Source organism: Calidris pugnax, unplaced genomic scaffold (genome assembly GCF_001431845.1).
Source record: "Calidris pugnax isolate Ruff unplaced genomic scaffold, ASM143184v1 scaffold91, whole genome shotgun sequence".
Lineage (NCBI taxonomy): Eukaryota > Metazoa > Chordata > Aves > Charadriiformes > Scolopacidae > Calidris > Calidris pugnax.
The window spans coordinates 1,243,458-1,261,512 of NW_015090898.1; the positions used below are offsets into that span (position 1 = coordinate 1,243,458).

Here is an 18,055-nt window from a genome sequence, read left to right on the forward strand (position 1 = left end):
GGGTACTGGTGGGGTGTGGGGTCCAGGGCATGCTGGGGGGAGCAGGGTGGGTGCCCCACTTGGGCTGAGTGGGGTGCAGTGGGAGAGGGTGGGACCCCTGGGCTGGGGTGGGGGTCCCTGGGTGTGGAGCAGGGATGGGTCAGCAGCAGTTTGGCCACTGTGGGTTGTCCCTCGAGGGCAGCCTTGGGTTGTGGGTCCCAACTTGTGGGTGCCACCCAGGTGGGGCTCCCCGCTGCCCCCCAACCAGTGACAGACCCGGGCCAGGCTGGGGTGAGAGCCCGGGGGGCTGCTGCCCCGTCCCCCCATCCACACACCCCCCTCCGACAGCGTCCCCATGCGCTGCCTCGCTCGTGGTGCAGCCTCTCGGTGTTTTCTTCAGAAAAAGGAAAAAAGTTCCCTTTGCTTACTGCTGAGCTCATTTTTAAACATTTATATTAGGGGGGCTTGCGGGGAGGAGAAATAATTGTGTAATGTCTTCGGAGCAAGGGAGCATTCCAAAAGCATGACTGCGCGGCCCTTTCCAGCACTAACAATCCCGCAGCCAAATCTTCCCAGCGGCCGCCACCCCCCCCCCCTAAATCCAGCCTCGGCCTCTCCACACCCCCAGGAAACTGGGAGCGTGATCCTGGGTGGCTTCCAGAGGATATGGGGGGTGGGCAGGGACCCCCACTGAGGTGCTGGGGGTGCGCAGCCGGAGACGGGGAGGCGGTGGCTTTGGCTCTCTGCGTCTCACCGAGACCGGTGGCATTTTATTTTCATTTTGCCCGAGTGCTTTTTGGTGTCCAAAGAGTTTCAGTTTGTGCTCAGCTCCTCCTCAGCCCCGAGCAGTGGGGGTGGAGACACTGAGATTTCACGGACTTCAGATTGAATCCCTGTTCCTGACAACTCCAGCTTCTCCAGGGAAACGTTTTGGGTTTTTTTGTTGTTGTTTTTTTTTTTTTTTTTAAAGTGGAAAATAAGCCAAGTCACTGTCTTCCAACAGGTTATCGGGAGCGTTTAAACCAGGCTCACCTCCTAACTTGCTGTTTGCACTGGAGAGGCGTATTGACATGAAAAGTAAGGAATGTATTAGCAAATATTGATCGGCCCCGGGGCAGCGGCAGTCGGGCATTGCCCAAGCACAGGCAGCTCCTGAGATTGTGGCCTGTTATTTGAAGCTTTCAGTGAGCCACTTGTCTGCCCTGAGCCCGGGGAGGCTCTCACTTCCGCGGGAGGTAAAATAAGAACATGGCATGATGTCCTCTGGAAAAGGAGGAGGTAAGGGCAGGCAGCCTTCTCCCACGGAGCTCAGGCACTTGTGGTTCAAGCTTTGTTTAGGCTTTCAAATTCTTCTCTTCCAAGTCCCTTGCTCTGTTTTGCTTGTGGATGTTTTTTGTGGCTTTAGCAATGAAAACAAGCCAGCCTGGCTGCTGTGCTCGGGGCTGGGCAGCTGCGCTTCGCTGCTGGCTGATCCCCCCTCCCCAAAGAAAATTGGGGAGTTTCCCTCCTCAGTTTTAGGAAAAAATTAAGCACTGAGTTCCAGCTCCTTTTTTTGATGATCGCTTGTCATTTGGGTACGGCAGGTCCAGGTCCTAAGAAGGTTTCAGGCAGCTTTCCTGGGGGGAAATGCAGCCCCTTCCCTCGGCACTCGGTGCCTGGGGTTGGCAGTGGTTGGGGGGGGCAGGGGGGTGCTGGGGGAGTCCTGTTCTTCCCTTTGCTCTTCACTTCAAGCCCTTTTCAGAACTTTCTTCTACATGAGAGTCCCTCTGATACCCAGGACACTCCTCCTCTGCTACCCTGCCCACGATGTACGTGTCTCAGCAGATTAATTTCCCCTCGATGGACATTCCTGTCCGATGTTAATTTGGGTGTTTACCCTGTTTTTGGCTGCAGGAGCTGTGCCAGCGAGTCCCACAGCTGCAGCCGTTTCTGCTGTGAGGGGGGGGTCTCTTTGGTGACCCCTGTGCCTCTGCCATTCTGTCCCCAAACGCCTTCCACCCCCTTCCAACGACTTTAACCCGGGGACAGCTGTGACCTTGACTCACACACACTTTTTCGGGGGGTCCCAGCTTGTGCTGATGGGAGCCATGAGCTGTCGGTGGGGCAGGAGGAGAGCTGCTGGGGGGGGGTCTGGAGAGAGGTGCCCCTGGGGCTACGGCAGCACCTGCGGTGGCCTGGGGTTGCCCAAAGCGGCTTTTGTTTGCCCAGTGGCTCCTCTCCGGGGGCCTGTCCCGAGGTGCCCTGGCCTGGCGTGCGGGGCGGTGGCAGCAGCAGCCCTGTGCACACACAGGGCCATGTTTAGCCTGTCCCGAGGTGCCCTGGCCTGGCGTGCGGGGCGGTGGCAGCAGCAGCCCTGTGCACACACAGGGCCATGTTTAGAAGTGGAGACAGCCTGTCCTTGGCTGCGCCGGGGAGAAAACAGCGTCTGAGTTCCCCGCTCCGGGGATGCTGTGAGCGGCCTCGGGTCCCCTCTGTGGTGGGGGCTGCGCGGCCTGGGCTGGAGGGGTGTCTTTGGGGTGTTGTTTGAGATGTTTGAGATGCTGTGATGTGCCTGGAGCCCGCTCCCTGCTGCGTTAGCCCAGGGGAGAGTTAAATCAAACCAGTCCAACCGAGCACTTGGGATGCTTTTGTTTGTGAAACCATTGAGAAGTTTAGCAGAGCCAAAGACACAGCAACGCCAGGAAGGTCTCGGTCTGGTTTTCCTTCTGTGGTTGTGTCGCGGTGCCAGGGGGTCTGGGTGGGTGCCAGGGCTGGAGGGTGATGAGCTGGTTGTTCCCTGAGCCTCCAAGTCCGAGGGGAGTGAAGGGAGAGGGCTGGTGGGGCAGAGAAGCATTTTCTGATCATCCAGCCAGGCAGTGGGTAAGGAGATGCTGGGTGGCAGGAACATGAGCCCCGAGCTGGTTCTCCTTCTGATGGCCAAGAAGATCACTGGGGCGATGGCAGCAGCTGCTCGAGGGCCAGGGGGGTGACCCTCCTCACTCCACTCTCCTCTGCTCCTTCAGGAGGAGGAGGTTTTGTTTGGAGTGGGATGTATGGGGGGGAGCCGGCCCTGATGTGACAGGGGGGTGTCCCTGCAAAGGGGGTGTCCCTGCAAAGGGGGTGTCCCTGCGAAGGGGCTGCTCCCCAGCCTGGCTTCATCCCCCCAGCCCTGGCTTTGGGGTTGTGCCTCTGGGCAGGGCTGTGGCAGAGCAGAAATGAGCTGTTTTGGCTGCGGGTGGTGCGACGGGTCCGGCCGGGGTGGAGTCGGCAGCAGCAGCAGAGTTTGGGAATTTGTGCCTGGGAACAAAACCCCTCTGTTGGCTCCGGGAGCTCCAGCCTCGCCAGGGAGGTTCGTTGAAAGATTCCTGTCCCTCGCTCGATTCCTCCTTCAAAGCCTTAACCTCTTTCCCTGCCATTTCCTGAGATCCCCGAGCAGACACTGGATGACAGGCACATCCTGCTGCCAGAGGAATTCCCCTTTTCCTGCTGGGCAGGAACTTCACATTTTGAGGCACGAAGCTGGGGGAGGCCAATAGCGCCAGGGCTGTCCTGGAGCCCTGCCTGCTGTGGTGGAGATGGCCTCAGAATAGCTGCTTGGGAAGCAAAGTGGAGCAATTTGATCTTGTTTTGCAATTTCTTGGTGTGCTGGGGGAGCTGTGGGCTCGGGGTCAGGGTGCTGTCACTGTGGGCACGGCTGGCAGCGATGGCACGGGTCGAGCCCCTGCCCATCCCCAGTGCCCACCAGCCCGGCAGCGTTTGGTGGTGCCGGTGTCGTTATCTCTGTGGATGAGCAGGAGGAATCTCCAGGGAGGTACCACCCAAAGTACTGCTCACACCCAAAACCCTGTGGCTGCTGTGGGGCCGGCTGTGATGGCCCTGTGGATGGGCACCCTCTGCTGTTTTAGGAAACAGTTCTTCACAGAGAGAGTGGGCGGGCTTTGGAAGAGGCTGCCCAGGGAGGGGGTTGAGTCCCCATCCCTGGCTGTGTTTAAGAACCGTTTAGATGTGGTGTTGGGGGATGTGGTGTAGGGGAGAACTTTAGAGTAGGGTGGATGGCTGGACTCGATGATCCTGAGGGTCTCTTCAGCCTAGATAATTCTGTGATTCTGTGACCCGGGTGGGTAACACTTGGCATAGTTTAAAATCTGAATTTCTACATCTGATGTGGGCAACTGTGTCCTGTTAATCATTTGCCCCGCCAGCAGTTGCAGGAAAGCTCTCCTCCTCAATTCAGCTCCACATTTTCCACTCTCCTTCATCCACTCACAGTCTGGGAACAGCATGAGGCTCTTTGCATCGGGCTCCCCTGTCCTAGGGCCTGGCCTCGTCCTGCTGAGTGACAAAGCTTCCCCTGGCAGAGGAGCTAATCCCTCCCCGAGTGCCACTGGCCTCTGGGGCCGGTGCGGTGCCGCTGGCTCGTGGGGCGAGGGGGCACGGAGGGGGCAGCCCCGCTGGGGAGCACGCAGCCTCCTCACCCCGCTCCCCCCTGCACGCTGCGTTAGTAATGGGCTATTTCTGGGCCACTCTCGTGAGTAATGGAATGAGTTGTGCTGAGATTTTGGGTGGGGACGGGGCCTCTGCCCACTGAGTCACCGCTCGGCGTCACGCCGAGCTCGGGAGCTGCTGGCACCCGCAGCCGTCCCGGGTCAGGGTGGACACCGGTGGCCGTGGGAAGGAGCTCTGGGTGCAGTGACCCTTCTTGGGTTGGAGCATCCCTGGTTCCTCCAGCAGTTGCCGCCGTCCTGGCCGTGCTGCTCCGCACTGTGAGCTCCCCTGGTTGTTGTTTGAGGTGTGATGGGCAGACGGGGCACGGGCAGGTCTCAGTGTCTGTCTGGGAGTGGGGGTTTGTCTCCCCGAGCATTTGCTGTTCCTTGTGCTGCAGATGTGTCTCCTTCTGTGTTCCGTGATGAGATTAGTGCCTCCCACACCGCCGTCCCTCCTCCGTTTGACGGAGTCACAAAGCAGCAAATCACAGTTTCCTGTGGGCAAAGGAACTTCCTAAGTAAACGGACTTTTTTTGCCCGAGCTCTCCTTTTTCCATGCTGTGGAGGTGGCGGCTGGAGAGGGGATGAGGCTTTGCTCGGAGGAGGGTGGTTTGTGGTGGGGGTGACGGGTGTCTTGTGTCTCCAGGGATACACCATCCTTGAGAGCTTTCCCTCCTCGAGTGGCTGGAGACAGCAGACTCCTCCGGCCCTTTTATCTGCCTCCACAACACAAACACCAGGTCTCCATGGATGACCCCCAGCCAGCTGCCCGTGCTGGGGGCTGGTGGCCAGCCCTGGCCATGCTGGGATGGACAGGAGCCGGAGGGCACAAGGAAAGGGGACAGGAGCTGTGCCAGGGTTTTTCCTCCGTGCTCAGCCTCAGCAGTGGGCACTTCAGGTTTTTTCCTCAACTTTAGTGATGCACCAACGTGCTCACCCCCTGTACAGGTGGGCTGTCCCACAGGGATGTGTGCTTAACGCTGAGGAGCACCAGATCCTGCCAGACATGGCCCTTCGTACTTGCTCTTCTCCCCGTACAAGTACCTCATTACTAGTTTTATTAATGACTCCACGGTGCTCAGCCGCCACGAACCATTCCTGCTCCGGCTTGTGAGCCAAAGTGCTCCTTCGCCTGCAGAGACCTGGGGCTGTGGTGGGATCTGGCCCGGATTTGGGTGAAACCTTTCTCTCCTGTGCCCCAGCCCCACGGTCAGTCGGGCAGTTTGGTTTGTGGGAGCTGGGGTGGTCCCCGAGACTCCCCCAGGAGGATCCTCCAGGCAGGAGCTCAGCGGGGACCTGCTGGGTGTGCAGAGGAGAGGAGCTCTCTCCAGGCTGCCTTTGAGATGTGAGTCAACCCCTGAGTCTAATTTCTTAATCCTTCACTTGCAGCTAATTATGATGCAGCCTTACTGGGGATTTTCCTCTTTTCCTGCTTTTTATTTCGGACGGGTGTGGGTGGTCACCCCGGGAGGGAGGGGACAGGCTGTTGGAGCTCGCTGAGATGCAAAGCCTGCGATGGCCGGGCTTTCCCAACCTTGGGCTCTTTGGACTGGAGCAACGGGGAAGCTGGGGATGGGAAAGAGATTTTGGATGGGGAGGGATGTGATCCCTCCACGGCTGGTTTTCTCATGCCTCGTTGAGATGCCATGGCAGACGTTCCATGGCAGCATCCCGGGCAATTCCCAGGCTGGGCTGTGATCTCCTTTTGAAGTGTGAAGGTGCAGTTCCACTTGCAGGATGGTCCTTTTCACCTGGGGCAGAAGGGGGGACCGCAGGGCTTGGGCTCTGTTTGCTGAGCGATGGCTGGCAGCGTCCCCCGGTGCCAGCGCCAGCTCTCAGCCCTTCTGTGGCAAAGGCTCCTTTGTCACAGGGGTTGGGACCGGGCCAGCCCGGCTCCGGGTGCCAGGCGTGCAGGTCGTGCTTGCCCAGACCTCCAAGAGCTCGGCTTGGCACGTTCCTGTCACTGATGGGATTATTTGGGAGGCGGTGAGCCTGCCCGGGTGAAACATGGAGTACAGTTTCTGCCCTGGAGAATTTCTAATCTGGAATAAAACCAGTGGGTGTGTGCAACCCAGGAAAAGCCGTTTGGGTGGTGGCCCATCATGAAAGCCCAGCGTGGGAGGGGTGGGTGGCTGTGGCCGTGCTGCCAGCGGGGTGGGTTCAGGCAGAGCAGCTCCACGTCTCGCACGGGTCCTGCCCACAGGCTTCGGCACTCACCAGGGCTGGGGCATCAGGGTGACAGTTCTCCTGGCCACGGTGATGGGGCATCAGGGTGACAGTTCTCCTGGCCACGGTGGTGGGGCATCAGGGTGACAGTTCTCCTGGCCATGGTGATGGAGGTAGATGTTTCCAGTTGGACTGGTTCTTGCAGTGCCAGTGAGCTGGTGCCCAGGTGGAAGGTGGTGTTGTGCGTGACATGGGCTGGGAGAACCTCTGTCCTGGCTGTCACCGGCTGCTCACGCTGGCTGTGCCCCGGTGCCCGTGTCTGGTACCCTCCTGGGCAGTCGTGTGAGAGACTTTGGGGTGTTGGGGGGCTGGGGGGAGGTTGGGAGCGTGGGCTGCCCATGGCTGCTCTGTCCCCCTCACCTGCTCTTGTCCCTGCAGCGATGGCAGCCATCAGGAAGAAGCTGGTGATCGTGGGGGATGGAGCCTGCGGCAAGACGTGTCTGCTGATCGTCTTCAGCAAGGACCAGTTCCCCGAGGTCTACGTCCCCACCGTGTTCGAGAACTACATCGCTGACATAGAGGTGGACGGGAAGCAGGTGAGGACCATCTCGGGGGGCTGGAGCTGTTCCTGTCCCCTTGATCCCACAGTCCCATGCTGGCAGGGCCACCACCAAGTGTGTGGTCTGTGGGGCTCGGGGCAGCTCCCACGTTTCTGGATCACCCTGAACCTGCCCCAGTTTGAGGAAGACCGTAGCTGTAAGTGAGGAAGATGAACCCACTGGCTCCTGCTGAGCTGCTGAGCCCCATCCTCTCCCCTCCCAGGTGGAGCTGGCCCTGTGGGACACGGCAGGACAGGAGGACTACGACAGGCTGCGGCCACTCTCCTACCCGGACACAGACGTTATCCTCATGTGCTTTTCTATCGACAGCCCGGATAGCCTTGGTAGGGACCAGGGAGTGAGGGAGAACCTGGGGCTCCCCGGGATGGGGTGCTGCTGCTAAACCCCACCGGGGTCGGGGAAGCCCCCGTGCTGCCCCTTTGGGGGATGCCAGTCCCTCCCATCCATCTCCTGGCCTTGTGTGTGCTCCGGGAAAACACTGGGGACTTGCTGGCTTGGTGGAGGTGGTGGGAGAGGAGGAGGATGCTGTGGAGCAAGCTCTCCCCACGGGAAAAGGCCAGCACCGGTTCCTGTGGCTGCTAAGGGGTCGGGGGAGGGGGGAGCAGCCCCTCAGCTCAGGGGGGTCTACGTGTGCTTGTTGCAGAGAACATCCCCGAGAAGTGGACGCCGGAGGTGAAGCACTTCTGCCCCAACGTGCCCATCATCCTGGTGGGGAACAAGAAGGACCTGCGGAACGATGAGCACACGCGGCGGGAGCTGGCGAAGATGAAGCAGGTGGGGGGTGGCCCCGGGTCCCGCTGCCTTGGCCAGTGGCCCCTCTCACCCCGTGCCACCTCACTGGGGCTCCCCGTTGTCGTGCTGGGTCCTGGCACTAAGGGTTGGATGCCCCAAGCGCGGTCACTGTGCTTTTGCTGATATTTTCTGGGGATGTTTAGTATGTTTGGGACTGTTTAGTATGAGGAAGAGGAGGCTGAGGGGAGACCTCATCACTCTCTACAACTTCGTGAAAGGACACTGTAGAGAGGTTGGTGCTGGGCTCTTCTCACAGGTAATTAGTGACAGAACGAGAGGGAACGGCTTCAAGCTCCAACAGGGGAGGTTTAGATTGAACGTTAGGAAGGAATTTTTCACCGAAAGAGTGGTCGGGCATTGGAACAGGCTGCCCAGGGAGGGGGGGGAGGCCCCATCCCTGGCTGTGTTTAAGGGCCGTTTAGATGCAGTGCTGAGGGACATGGTGTAGGGGAGGACTTTGTAGAGTAGGGGAGATGGTTGGACTCGATGATCCCAAGGGTCTCTTCCAACCTGAATGATTCTATGATTCTATGTTTTTAATGCTTTCTAGGAGCCGGTGAAGCCGGAGGAGGGGAGGGACATGGCCAACAGGATCAACGCCTTCGGCTACCTCGAGTGCTCAGCCAAGACCAAGGAGGGCGTGCGGGAGGTCTTCGAGATGGCCACCCGTGCAGGGCTGCAGGTCCGGAAGAACAAGAGGCGCCGGGGCTGCCCGTTGCTGTGAGCAGCCCCCATGGGTCCACAGGCAGCCGTTGGCACCCGGTGCTGCCGGCGGCCGAAACGGGACCCCGTGGTGCCAGTACCTGCCCCGAACCCTCTGCTCGAGAACTGCCACCCAAGCCTGTGGGGTGTCCCTGTGTGTCCCCGGGGTGGTGAGGGGCCAGTGCCTTCAGTCCCTTCTGCTCTCCATGGGCCGGGCATTTTGCGTAGCTCTTTGTGTCACCCTGTTTTGTACCAATTTCCCTGGTTTTGCCTCTCCCTGGGGACTGTCGCAGTGTTTGCCCTCCCTCCCCAGCTCCGGGCAGGTGCCGCAGGAGATGCCCCTGGCTGCTGCCCCCCAGCTTGCCTGCGGGGTCTGCTGGGCCTTGGGGTGCTCTGCCCGCTCCCCACGGCACCGGGGTTTTGTATGGACTTGCTCGGGGCAGGTTTCAGCCCCGTCTGCGTGCGGAGCCGCTGCCAGGAGCGCTCTGCCCCCGGGACCCGCGCTGGGGCAGCGTCTCTGCCCAGCTCTGCCAGTAACGCCGCCGGCGAGTCGGCACTGGTCACGGACACCACACCAGTCAACTGAACTGCGTCATGGGGAGAATAAATGCAAATGGTATTTTAGGAATTGTAACTCCCTTCGCGTGGCATCCTTCCGGCTGTCCAAGCCCCTGGGCTGGTCCAGGCTGCTGCCTGGGGGCTGGGTCCATGTGCTGTGGGTGGGGGGGCTTGCTTGGCCCCCAGCACCTCTTGCTTCAGCTGCTGGAGCAGGATCAGGGCTCGGTGTGGAATGAGGGCTCATCACCCTGTGCTTGGGTAAGACCCAGGGAGCAATTTACATGGGGAGGGCCGGGTGGGCATCCCCAGCCGTACCCAGCCCCTGGTGTGACGGGCACTGCCATCACTGCTGGAGCCCTCCCTCCTCTGTGACCATCCTGGAGCAGGTTGGGAAGGGGCCCAGGACTCAAAAGCAATACACTGCTTTTTCTCTAAACGTTTATTCCAGGGAAACAAAGTGAAGTGTGACTGTGTGGCCGTGCCAGCTCTCGGGCCAGACAGCTGTGGTGGGGAAACCCAGCCACCAGGTCCCTGCCCGCACCCCGGTCACCCACCGCAGCGGCTCTGAGCTCCCCCACGCACCCAGCGATGCTTTTTGGAGGCCACACTCTCACTTATGCCATTCACTGCACGGTGAGACCAGGCACAGGGAATCAGCTTGCCACGGCTGTGTAAAAACTATTTAAAATGGAGAGTGGTCCCAGCGCAGCGCTGGCACGGTCCCGCTCTGCCAGGGGAGGTGTGTGCCCTGGGCAGGACCCCCGTGCCCGGTGGGCTCAGCCCCGTCTCCGTAGGGATGGAGGGAGCACAGAGCACCCCAGGAGTGAGGCAGGGGGAGAGCAGGCGGCTGCTGCAGGCCAGGGGCAGGGTGATGGGTGCTGGAGCTCCACGTGGCTTCTCTTCCTTTCCCAGGTGGGTTTCCTGCAGAGAGACCCCGTGCCAGGGAGGGGACAGCAAGAGCCTGTCCTGAGCCACGTCCCACTCGCTGCAGGAGAAGCCTCCTGGTGCCCCTCGCACAGGAACCTGTGCCCAGCTTGGTGCTGGTGCAGCATGGCCACTGTGCCACCCCTCGCCCCACCGGTACCTCCCGACCCTGCTCACCTGGCTGCTAATTGCCAAGGCTCAGCGCCTGGAGACCGGTGGCAAGGCCATCCTCTGCAGGGCTCTCCTCCTCATAGGGGTAGCCCGTGTAGCCACCCTCCTCCTTGCAGTACCTGAGGAACCTGTGGGCACAGAGCAAGGGGAGCGTGGGCAGGAGGTGGCACCAGACTTGCTGCCTGTGTGGCACTGGCATGGCACTGGCACGGTGCTGGCATGGCCAGGCACCATCCACCAGCACCAGGGAAGGGCTGGTGATCATCGTCTGACCTCTGCCAGTGCTGGTCCTTGCTGAGCACAGCTGGGTTCCCCACCACGATCAGCAGCGCCTTGGCCCTGGTGATGGCCACGTTCAGCCTCTGAGAAGAAAACAAGGGCTTTACCTGGTGGCAGCACCTCTCCATCCCTCCCCAGCCCCACTGGGGTGCAGAGGACCTGGAGCAGCTCTGCCGGGGGGGAGCTGACAGGTCTGCTCGGGGCAGTGTGGTACCTTGGGGTTCTTGAGGAAGCCCAACTTGAAGGTCTCGTCCATCTGGAGGTAGTTGCTGCAGCTGCGCACGGTGGAGATGAGGATGACTCGCCTCTCCTGGCCCTGGAACTCTTCCACAGAGCCCACCTGGGGTGGGGACAGGAGGTGAGGGGCCGGGGAGCATCCCCGGGATGGGGTGGGCTCTTCTCCCCACCACACTCAGGACTGTACCTTCAGCAGCTGGATGTCTGGCAGCGCCCGCAGGACGGGGTCCATGGAGTAGATGGCTTTCCGTATTTTCTCCACCTGGGGAGAGGAACACAGCATGATCCAGCCACCACAGAGTTGTCCTCGTGTGCCAGCCCTGGGGCTGCCCATTGTCCCAGTGCCCCCTGTCCCCTGGGGAGGTCTTTACCCGTCCCCTGCCCACAGAGCCACGTCCCTCACCTGCTTCCTGTAGGGAGTGATGATTCCAACCTCCTTGGGTGAGACACTGGGGCAGCCCCCCTTGCCCCGGCTCTGCAGCAGCTTCTTGAGGTAGTAGAGGAGCACCTCGATCTCAGACGTGTTGAAGAACGAAGGGCTCTTGGCCTCTCGCTGATCTTCCCCGCAGACCCCATGGAAGATGATGGGGAAGCCCTGGAGGTGGAGAGCGTCGGGTTCTGCTCCGCCTGCGGCTCGGGGGTCCCCCCGGGCACCCTCCCTGCTGCCCCCCTCACTTTTTTGGGAAGCTCGTCCCAGGTGCAATAGAAACTCCGGACATCGGGTCCGTCGCTCTTGCAGGCCTTCAGCTCGCTGTCGTAGAAGAGCTCGTTGGGGATCCTGAGGATGGCCTCGTGGGACCTGGCAAAGGCAGGACAGTGCCCAGGGTGGCTGGCGGGTGGCCCCAGCACCCTCCAGATTCTGCATCGAGCCACGCTCAGCAGAGCCTCCCCATCCCTACCTGTCCCCCCCCCCAAGTCCCCACCTGTAGTTCCAGAGCAGTTTGGTGACGAACTGCGGGTCGTATCCTCCGCTTGACTTCTTGTAGAGGGGGTTGTGCAGCATCAGCCTCTCCAGCAGCGAGGTGCCTGCGCCCAGCGAGACCCCCATGGCTCCCTGCCAGGCTGCTCGGCCCCCCAAGGCACCCACAGCACTCCCACCCCTCGCCCCGCTCACCCAAGCCGTGCTCGATGGCCAGCGGTGACCTCAGGACAGGGCCCAGCTGCTGGGGGTCTCCTGCCAGCACCAGCTGCCCCCCGTTGGGGTTGGTCTTCTCGTCCATGGCAGTCAGGAGGCCTGGGCAAAAGGAGAGCTCAGCGGGGGACAGGGGGGGTCCCTGGGCCACACAGAGATGCTGGTCCCTGAGATGGCAGCCGGGCACCACTCACCTGCGATGGCGACCACGCTCTCCGGCTCCACGGCCTGACCACACTCATCGATGAAGACGTGGGAGAAAAACCCTGGGGGGAATTTGGCCGACGCCAGCCTGGGGGAGAGGTGGAGTGAGGCCACCTTGGTGTCCCTGCCCCGGCTGGCTGTCCTTCCTCCCCTCACCCTCATGCCACTGCAGAGGAGGGGTCCCCCCTGCCACCCACCCCCCTCCCCGCTACACCCCAGCGGGGCTGCCCTCACAAAGGCACAAGGCAGCCTCTTGTGCCCGGGACATCCCCGGGTGGTGGGGACACCCTTGGGTGGTGGGGACACCCCCGGGTAGTGGGGACACCCCCAGGTCCTCCCACCTTCCTGCTGTCACCAGCGTGGTGATGAGGATCCGGTAGCGCCCCAGGTGCTCCTTGCTCGGGTAGACATAGCTGCTCTGCCCTTCATCCCAGTTGCAGCAGGGCTGAAACACGGGTGTTGGGTGGGATCCTGCTCTCCCTGGGGGGGGTGCACAGCCTGGCCGTGCCATAGGGTGCACGGGACAGTGGGGCAGGGACCTACCCTGATATCAGCAGGCACCTCCTGGTAGTTCCTGGAGCTGGCGATGAGCCTGTAGACGTACCGGGGAGCGATGTCCTTGATGAGGCGCTGGCACAGCAGGTCTGCGGCGCTGTTGGAAGGGGCACAGGCCAAGATCCGGGCGTCCTTGAAGCACGTCCATACCTAGGTGGGAGGAGGGGGTGATGGCGCTGAGCCCCACGGACCAGGGTGGGCAGCGATTCTCGGGGTGGGCAGCGATGCCATCACCTGGACCCCAGCCACTCACCTGCTTGATGGCTTCCACGATGGTGACCGTCTTGCCAGTCCCAGGGGGGCCGAAGATGAGGTAGGGGGCTGGCCTGGACATCCCCGTCACGATGTGTGTCACGGCTCTGCACTGCTCCTCGTTCGCCTGCAGCTTGCGGTCAAACCACCTGCAGGAACAGAGGCTGAGCGTGCCGGGTCCCTGTCACCTCCTGGGTCCCCGTCCCATGGGCATGAGGGCTCACCGAGGCTGGAAGGTGCCCGTGCAGAGGGACTTGTGGCAGGAGGCAGTGGGGAAGAGGAGGCTGGACAAGCCTTGCTCCATGGCCAGTGCTGCAGCGCGGTGCTGGACCTGCAGCGGCAGCCGGTTGAAGGTGAAGGTCACGTCAAACTTCAGGTTGTTCACAAACTTCTTCTGCAGCCTGGGAAGGAGCAGAATCACAGAATCTTCTAGGTTGGAAGGGACCTTAAAGATCATCTTGTCCAACCGTCAACCTAACTGACAAAAATAGACACCCACACAACAAACAAGGAGCATCATCACTAAACCAGACCTCCCAGCACTACATCAACCTGGCTTTTGAACACCTCCAGGGATGGTGCCTCAACCACCTCCCTGGGCAGCCCATTCCAATGGCTGAGAACCCTTTCAGTGAAAAAATGTTTCCTAATATCCAGCCTGAACCTCCCCTGGTGCAACTTGAGGCCATTTCCTCTGGTCCTGTCGCCTGTGACTTGGGAGAAGAGACCGACCCCCACCTCTCTACACCCTCCTTTCAGGGAGTTGTAGAGAGCAATAAGGTCTCCCCTCAGCCTCCTCTTCTCCAGGCTGAATAACCCCAGCTCCCTCAGCCTCTCCTCATAAGACTTATTCTACAGACCCCTCACCAGCTTTGTTGCCCTTCTCTGGACCCGCTCCAGCACCTCAATGTCTTTTTTATGGTAGGGGGCCCAAAACTGGACACAGTACTCAAGGTGAGTACTGTGAGCAGGGTGAGCAGGGCACGGGGATGATCCCTCACACCCTCCCCGACCCTTCGGAGCATCCGAGCAGGGCTGCCAGGTCCCCGGACACCACTCACTTGGAGGAGAAGCCCAGCCTGACCTTCTCCAGCTCCACGCCGTGCACGTAGCCCTTGTACTGGACAAGCGGGGAGCGGTCCCGCTCGCTGCTCAGGTGGACGAAGAGGTGGTCCCCCCTCAGCACAGACGGGCGGTTCTCGGCCACGCCGGGCACCTGCACCGAGTGGCCGGAGTGACACCAGGCACCCCGGGAGCCCCAGCACCCTCCTGCCCTCCCCTCCAGCTCCCTCTACGCACGTCAAGGACCAGCAGCCCCCTGTCCTGCACCATGGGCACGTCCTGCATGTCGTAGCGTCGGATGTCCACCTCCATCTGGATCTCCTCCAGGTGCAGCAGCAGCTTGAACTTCTCCCGGTAGTTCTCAGGCTGCAGGGGGGCCTCCAGCAGCGACCTGTGGGCAGCAGGGACGTCACCGTGCCCCAGGGACACCTCGGTCAAGGGGCAGTGGGTGGGATGTGTGGGGCTGGGACGTGTTGCCCCCACCCTGAGGCACTCACCGCATGGCAGCCCAGCTAGGGCTGGTGTTGGGTCCGCGCAGGATGGTGTCCTTGAGGCTCTTCGGGTACTGGTAGGTGTTCAGAGGGATTTCCCTCTCCAGCTCGTTTTTCAGGCAGCTGGGCAGAGGGGACAGCGGTGCCACAGGGACTGCAGGGCTGGGGTCCCCCCGGGGTGCCACCACCCATGGCCCCGGCAGGCAGCGTGTCCCCAGCCCTGCTGTCACCAGCCATCACACCGGGGTGAAGTGCTGTCCCGGGGTGATGGAGAGGTGGGTTCTGCAGAGCTGAGCCTTGTCCCAACCAGGGCCATCCATGCAGGATGGCAGGAGGTGACCCCACCACGTACCTGTTGGGGGGAACACCCTCCTCAGTGACGACGGTGACGGGGCGCTGGAGGCTGGCCTGGTAGGGCTGGAAAGGCGCCGAGGGCCCCAGGTCCTTGGCCAGCTGGCTCTCGGCGACGGCGGCCACGGAGCGGCCGATGCTGAAGGGCTGGTCCGGCTCCTTGGTGAACTCAAAGACCAGCACAGCATGGAAGTGCCCGTTGCAGGAGGTCAGGCCCAGCACCTGGATGGGGCAGGTGTCACCTGCGAGGCAACGGGGTGAGAGATGCGTCCTCCTGCCTGTTCTCCGGCGGGGCAGGGGACAGGGGACAGGGTCCTACCTGGGTGGAAGAGCCGGGACTGGCCCCGGGTCACCCCGTGTTCGTCGGTGAAGGAGAGCTCCCGGCGGGGCCGGAGGGGCTGGCACCGCCGCAGCGTCACCGCCTCCGCCCCGCCGTTCCGCACCAGGATGGTGATGGTCCGGGGCTCCCCAGCCACCACCGGGAAGCGGATGTGCCCATTGCCCAGGTCGTGCTCCGAGACGATCTCCACCCCGTGCTTCCCGCAGACGAACTCAGCCCTGTGAGAAGGGAGGGTCAAGCTTCCCCTCCCGGGGTTGGGGTCCCCGGGGCCGTGCCAGGGAAGGGGTGGGCAGGGTCCTGCCACTCGTACCACTTCTTGGCACGGCTCTTGGGCACTTGTGGACCCGTGCTGGGCTGCTGGGCTGAGACAGACCCGGGTGCTGACGCCGGTGCTGATGCCTCTGCATCCGTTCTGGGTCTCCGGTACTGGTCTGCCACCACCACACGCTTCTTCTCCTGTGAGGAGCAGCCAGGATCAGTGTGGCCCCGGGGTCAAGCCACGGCCAGGGGCTCCCACAGAGCCAGTCCTGGTGGGTGCAGGAGTCCCTGCACACCCCCAGCCCGGGACCCCCCTCACCTTCTTGAAGTGCACCGACTCCCCGTACACTTGGGCCCGGTGGGTCACCCTCAGCGCGTACAAGATGCAGGAGAAGTTGGGAATCTTTGTGTCAACGCTGCACGGGTGAGAGAGAGGTTCTACATGGCTGGAGCACGGCTGGGCTGCCAGGCACGGGCAGCTGAGAGGGGGCGAGGGGGAAGGGAGGGTGAAGGGGACTCTGAGGGACACTCAGCTGGGGGCTGGGGGGCACTCGGTGACTCCCCTCTGCACCAGGAGAGGGAGAAGGACCGGTGCTTTTCACCCGCCACGTGCAAATCTATTATCCCTGCAGAACGCTCCAGCAACGCCACGCGATTCCAGCTGTGCCACGGCCATTCCAGCTGTGTCACGGCATCGCTGTCTGGCCATGCAGTCCCTGTCCCTGCCAGCGTGCAGGTGGCAGCAGGGCAGGGACACGTCCCTGTCCCCACACCCTCCAGGGGCTGAGCCAGCACAGATGGGGGCTCCTCTGAAGCACAGCCACCGCGCTCCCCTCAGTGATCCCTCCCCGGGCACCTCCTCCCGCACCCCAGGGACCGTCCCCAGCCTGCGCTGGGCTGGACCCCAGCTTTGCCAATGATTAACAGCAGTGACATTGCACAGGGGCCAGCATGACCAGTGTCAGTGGGGTGAAGGGGGAACTGTGGCGGGCAGAGGGTGCCCGAGGCCATCCCCAGGTCCCTGCAGGGGGGGAACATCCCAGCAGGGCTGGGCTGGAGAGACTTGGGGGCACTTCAGGGCTGGCATCCAGAGAGGCAGCTCTGCCCCTCACCACATCCACAGCCCAGCGGGACACGGGCTGCCCCAGCGATGCTGCTCCCTCTTCTCTCTGCCTGCAGAGAGCGGAGCCCCTGCATCTGAAGTTGTCCCTCCCAACTGAGGGAGTTGGGACTGTTTAGTCTGAGGAAGAGGAGGCGGAGGGGAGACCTCATCACTCTCTACAACTACGTGAAAGGACACAGTAGAGAGGTTGGTGCTGGTCTCTTCTCACAGGTAATTAGTGACAGAACGAGAGGGAATGGCTTCAAGCTCCAACAGGGTGGGTTTAGACTGAACATTAGGAAAAGATTTTTCACGGAAAGAGTGGTCGGGCATTGGAACAGGCTGCCCAGGGAGGGGGTGGAGTCCCCATCCCTGGCTGTGTTTAAGGGCCGTTTAGATGCAGTGCTGAGGGACATGGTGTAGGGGAGGACTTTGTAGAGTAGGGGAGATGGTTGGACTCGATGATCCCAAGGGTCTCTTCCAACCTAGACCATTCTATGATTCTATGATTCTATGAATTGAACTGGTCCAGGTGTCTCCGAGCTGCTCGGGAAGCACACACTCTCCATCCCACCCCGACAAGTGATGGAGGAGAGCCCCCAAAAGCCCCCACCTCCCAGTGCCTCCCCAGTGCTACCCTCCCACCCAGCTCCTGGCCAGAACTGGCTTCATACCCCCCAAATTGAAGCCCCAGCCATGCTGGTCAGCCATCAGTCGTGCTAGCCACGGGCTGACAGCGCTGGCCAGGGACCAGTTGGTGGTGGCCGGGGTGAGGGGTGATGCGGGGGGGGGGGGCCCGGCCCAGGGCTCTCACCTGACCCGAAACTCCTGGGTGTAGACGCTCCGCAGCGTGTCCCGCCGGCTCTCCCGCTCCCGGCCCGTGTCCCGCAGGAATTGCACGAACTGATCCCCCCAGCGCCGGGCTTCCGCCACGCTGAACCGCGGCATGGCCGAGCCGAGCCGTGTCAAACCGAGCCGTGTCAAACTGAGCCGAGCTAAGTCGTACCGGGCTGTGCCAAGCCGTACCGGTCCGGGCGGGGCCGGGCTGGGCCGGACGGGGGCTGTCCCGGCAGGGAAACGAAAGCGAAAGGGCCCCGCAGCCACCGGCCCCCAGCAGCCTCTGGCCCCGCAGCCACCGGCCCCGCAGCCACCGGCCCCGCAGCCTCTAGCCCCGCAGCCTCTGGCCCCGCAGCCACCGGCCCCTCCCGGGCTCCCGCACCCCCGCAGAGGGGGGTCCCGGTTGCGGCATCCCCGGGGCTCGGGGAATCCCCCCGGCTGGGGTGGGGGCTCCCCCATCCCCGGACCCCGAGGGGTGCACACACACACACGCACACACACCCCGCAGGGCTCCCCCAGAAGGGACGGCCACATCCCCAAAAGGGCGGTGGTGGCAGGGCCCGGGGGAAACCGAGCTGTT

The 18,055-nt window shown here is 62.1% G+C and overlaps 2 protein-coding genes across 3 annotated transcripts in view; one reads left to right on the forward strand and one right to left on the reverse strand.

The window, feature by feature from the left end:
• The window catches only part of RHOC (ras homolog family member C), a 9,703-nt gene extending 347 nt beyond the window's left edge, over positions 1–9,356 (forward strand). Inside the window, exons 2-6 of one of the 2 annotated variants that reach the window (XM_014948567.1) lie at positions 983–1,056; positions 7,047–7,204; positions 7,431–7,551; positions 7,872–8,002; positions 8,571–9,356. In XM_014948567.1, coding sequence (XP_014804053.1) covers positions 1,050–1,056; positions 7,047–7,204; positions 7,431–7,551; positions 7,872–8,002; positions 8,571–8,744 — 591 coding nt within the window. In that variant the 5' untranslated portion in view covers positions 983–1,049 and the 3' untranslated portion in view covers positions 8,745–9,356. The remainder of the gene's footprint in view (positions 1–982; positions 1,057–7,046; positions 7,205–7,430; positions 7,552–7,871; positions 8,003–8,570) is intronic. The other variant, XM_014948569.1, reaches the window with a different exon arrangement.
• A 348-nt stretch (positions 9,357–9,704) lies between these two features.
• On the reverse strand, positions 9,705–17,667 carry MOV10 (Mov10 RISC complex RNA helicase). The gene is made up of 22 exons (XM_014948461.1): positions 17,453–17,667; positions 15,856–15,952; positions 15,589–15,734; positions 15,258–15,496; positions 14,940–15,180; positions 14,594–14,710; positions 14,334–14,487; positions 14,096–14,250; positions 13,259–13,435; positions 13,036–13,183; positions 12,771–12,932; positions 12,569–12,672; positions 12,218–12,315; positions 12,006–12,125; positions 11,815–11,917; positions 11,567–11,690; positions 11,295–11,486; positions 11,079–11,153; positions 10,869–10,994; positions 10,649–10,737; positions 10,382–10,503; positions 9,705–10,201 (listed from the first exon to the last, which is right to left on the reverse strand). Exons 1-21 carry the CDS (start codon positions 17,584–17,586, stop codon positions 10,389–10,391), a joined length of 2,916 nt encoding a protein of 971 aa, XP_014803947.1. The 5' UTR covers positions 17,587–17,667; the 3' UTR covers positions 9,705–10,201; positions 10,382–10,388.
• Between the last annotated feature and the right edge of the window lie 388 nt (positions 17,668–18,055).

What these genes read in the sequence shown, in the direction of transcription:
- MOV10 (XM_014948461.1), bottom strand. Translation starts at nt 17,586, where the DNA reads ATGCCGCGGTTCAGCGTGGCGGAAGCCCGGCGCTGGGGGGATCAGTTC. An exon ending in AGGCTGGGCTTCTCCTCCAA is followed by an intron (nt 13,436 to 14,095) that starts GTGAGTGGTGTC and finishes GCTCCTTCCCAG; the next exon opens with GCTGCAGAAGAAGTTTGTGA. An exon ending in GCTTCCTCAAGAACCCCAAG is followed by an intron (nt 10,738 to 10,868) that starts GTACCACACTGC and finishes TTTTCTTCTCAG; the next exon opens with AGGCTGAACGTGGCCATCAC.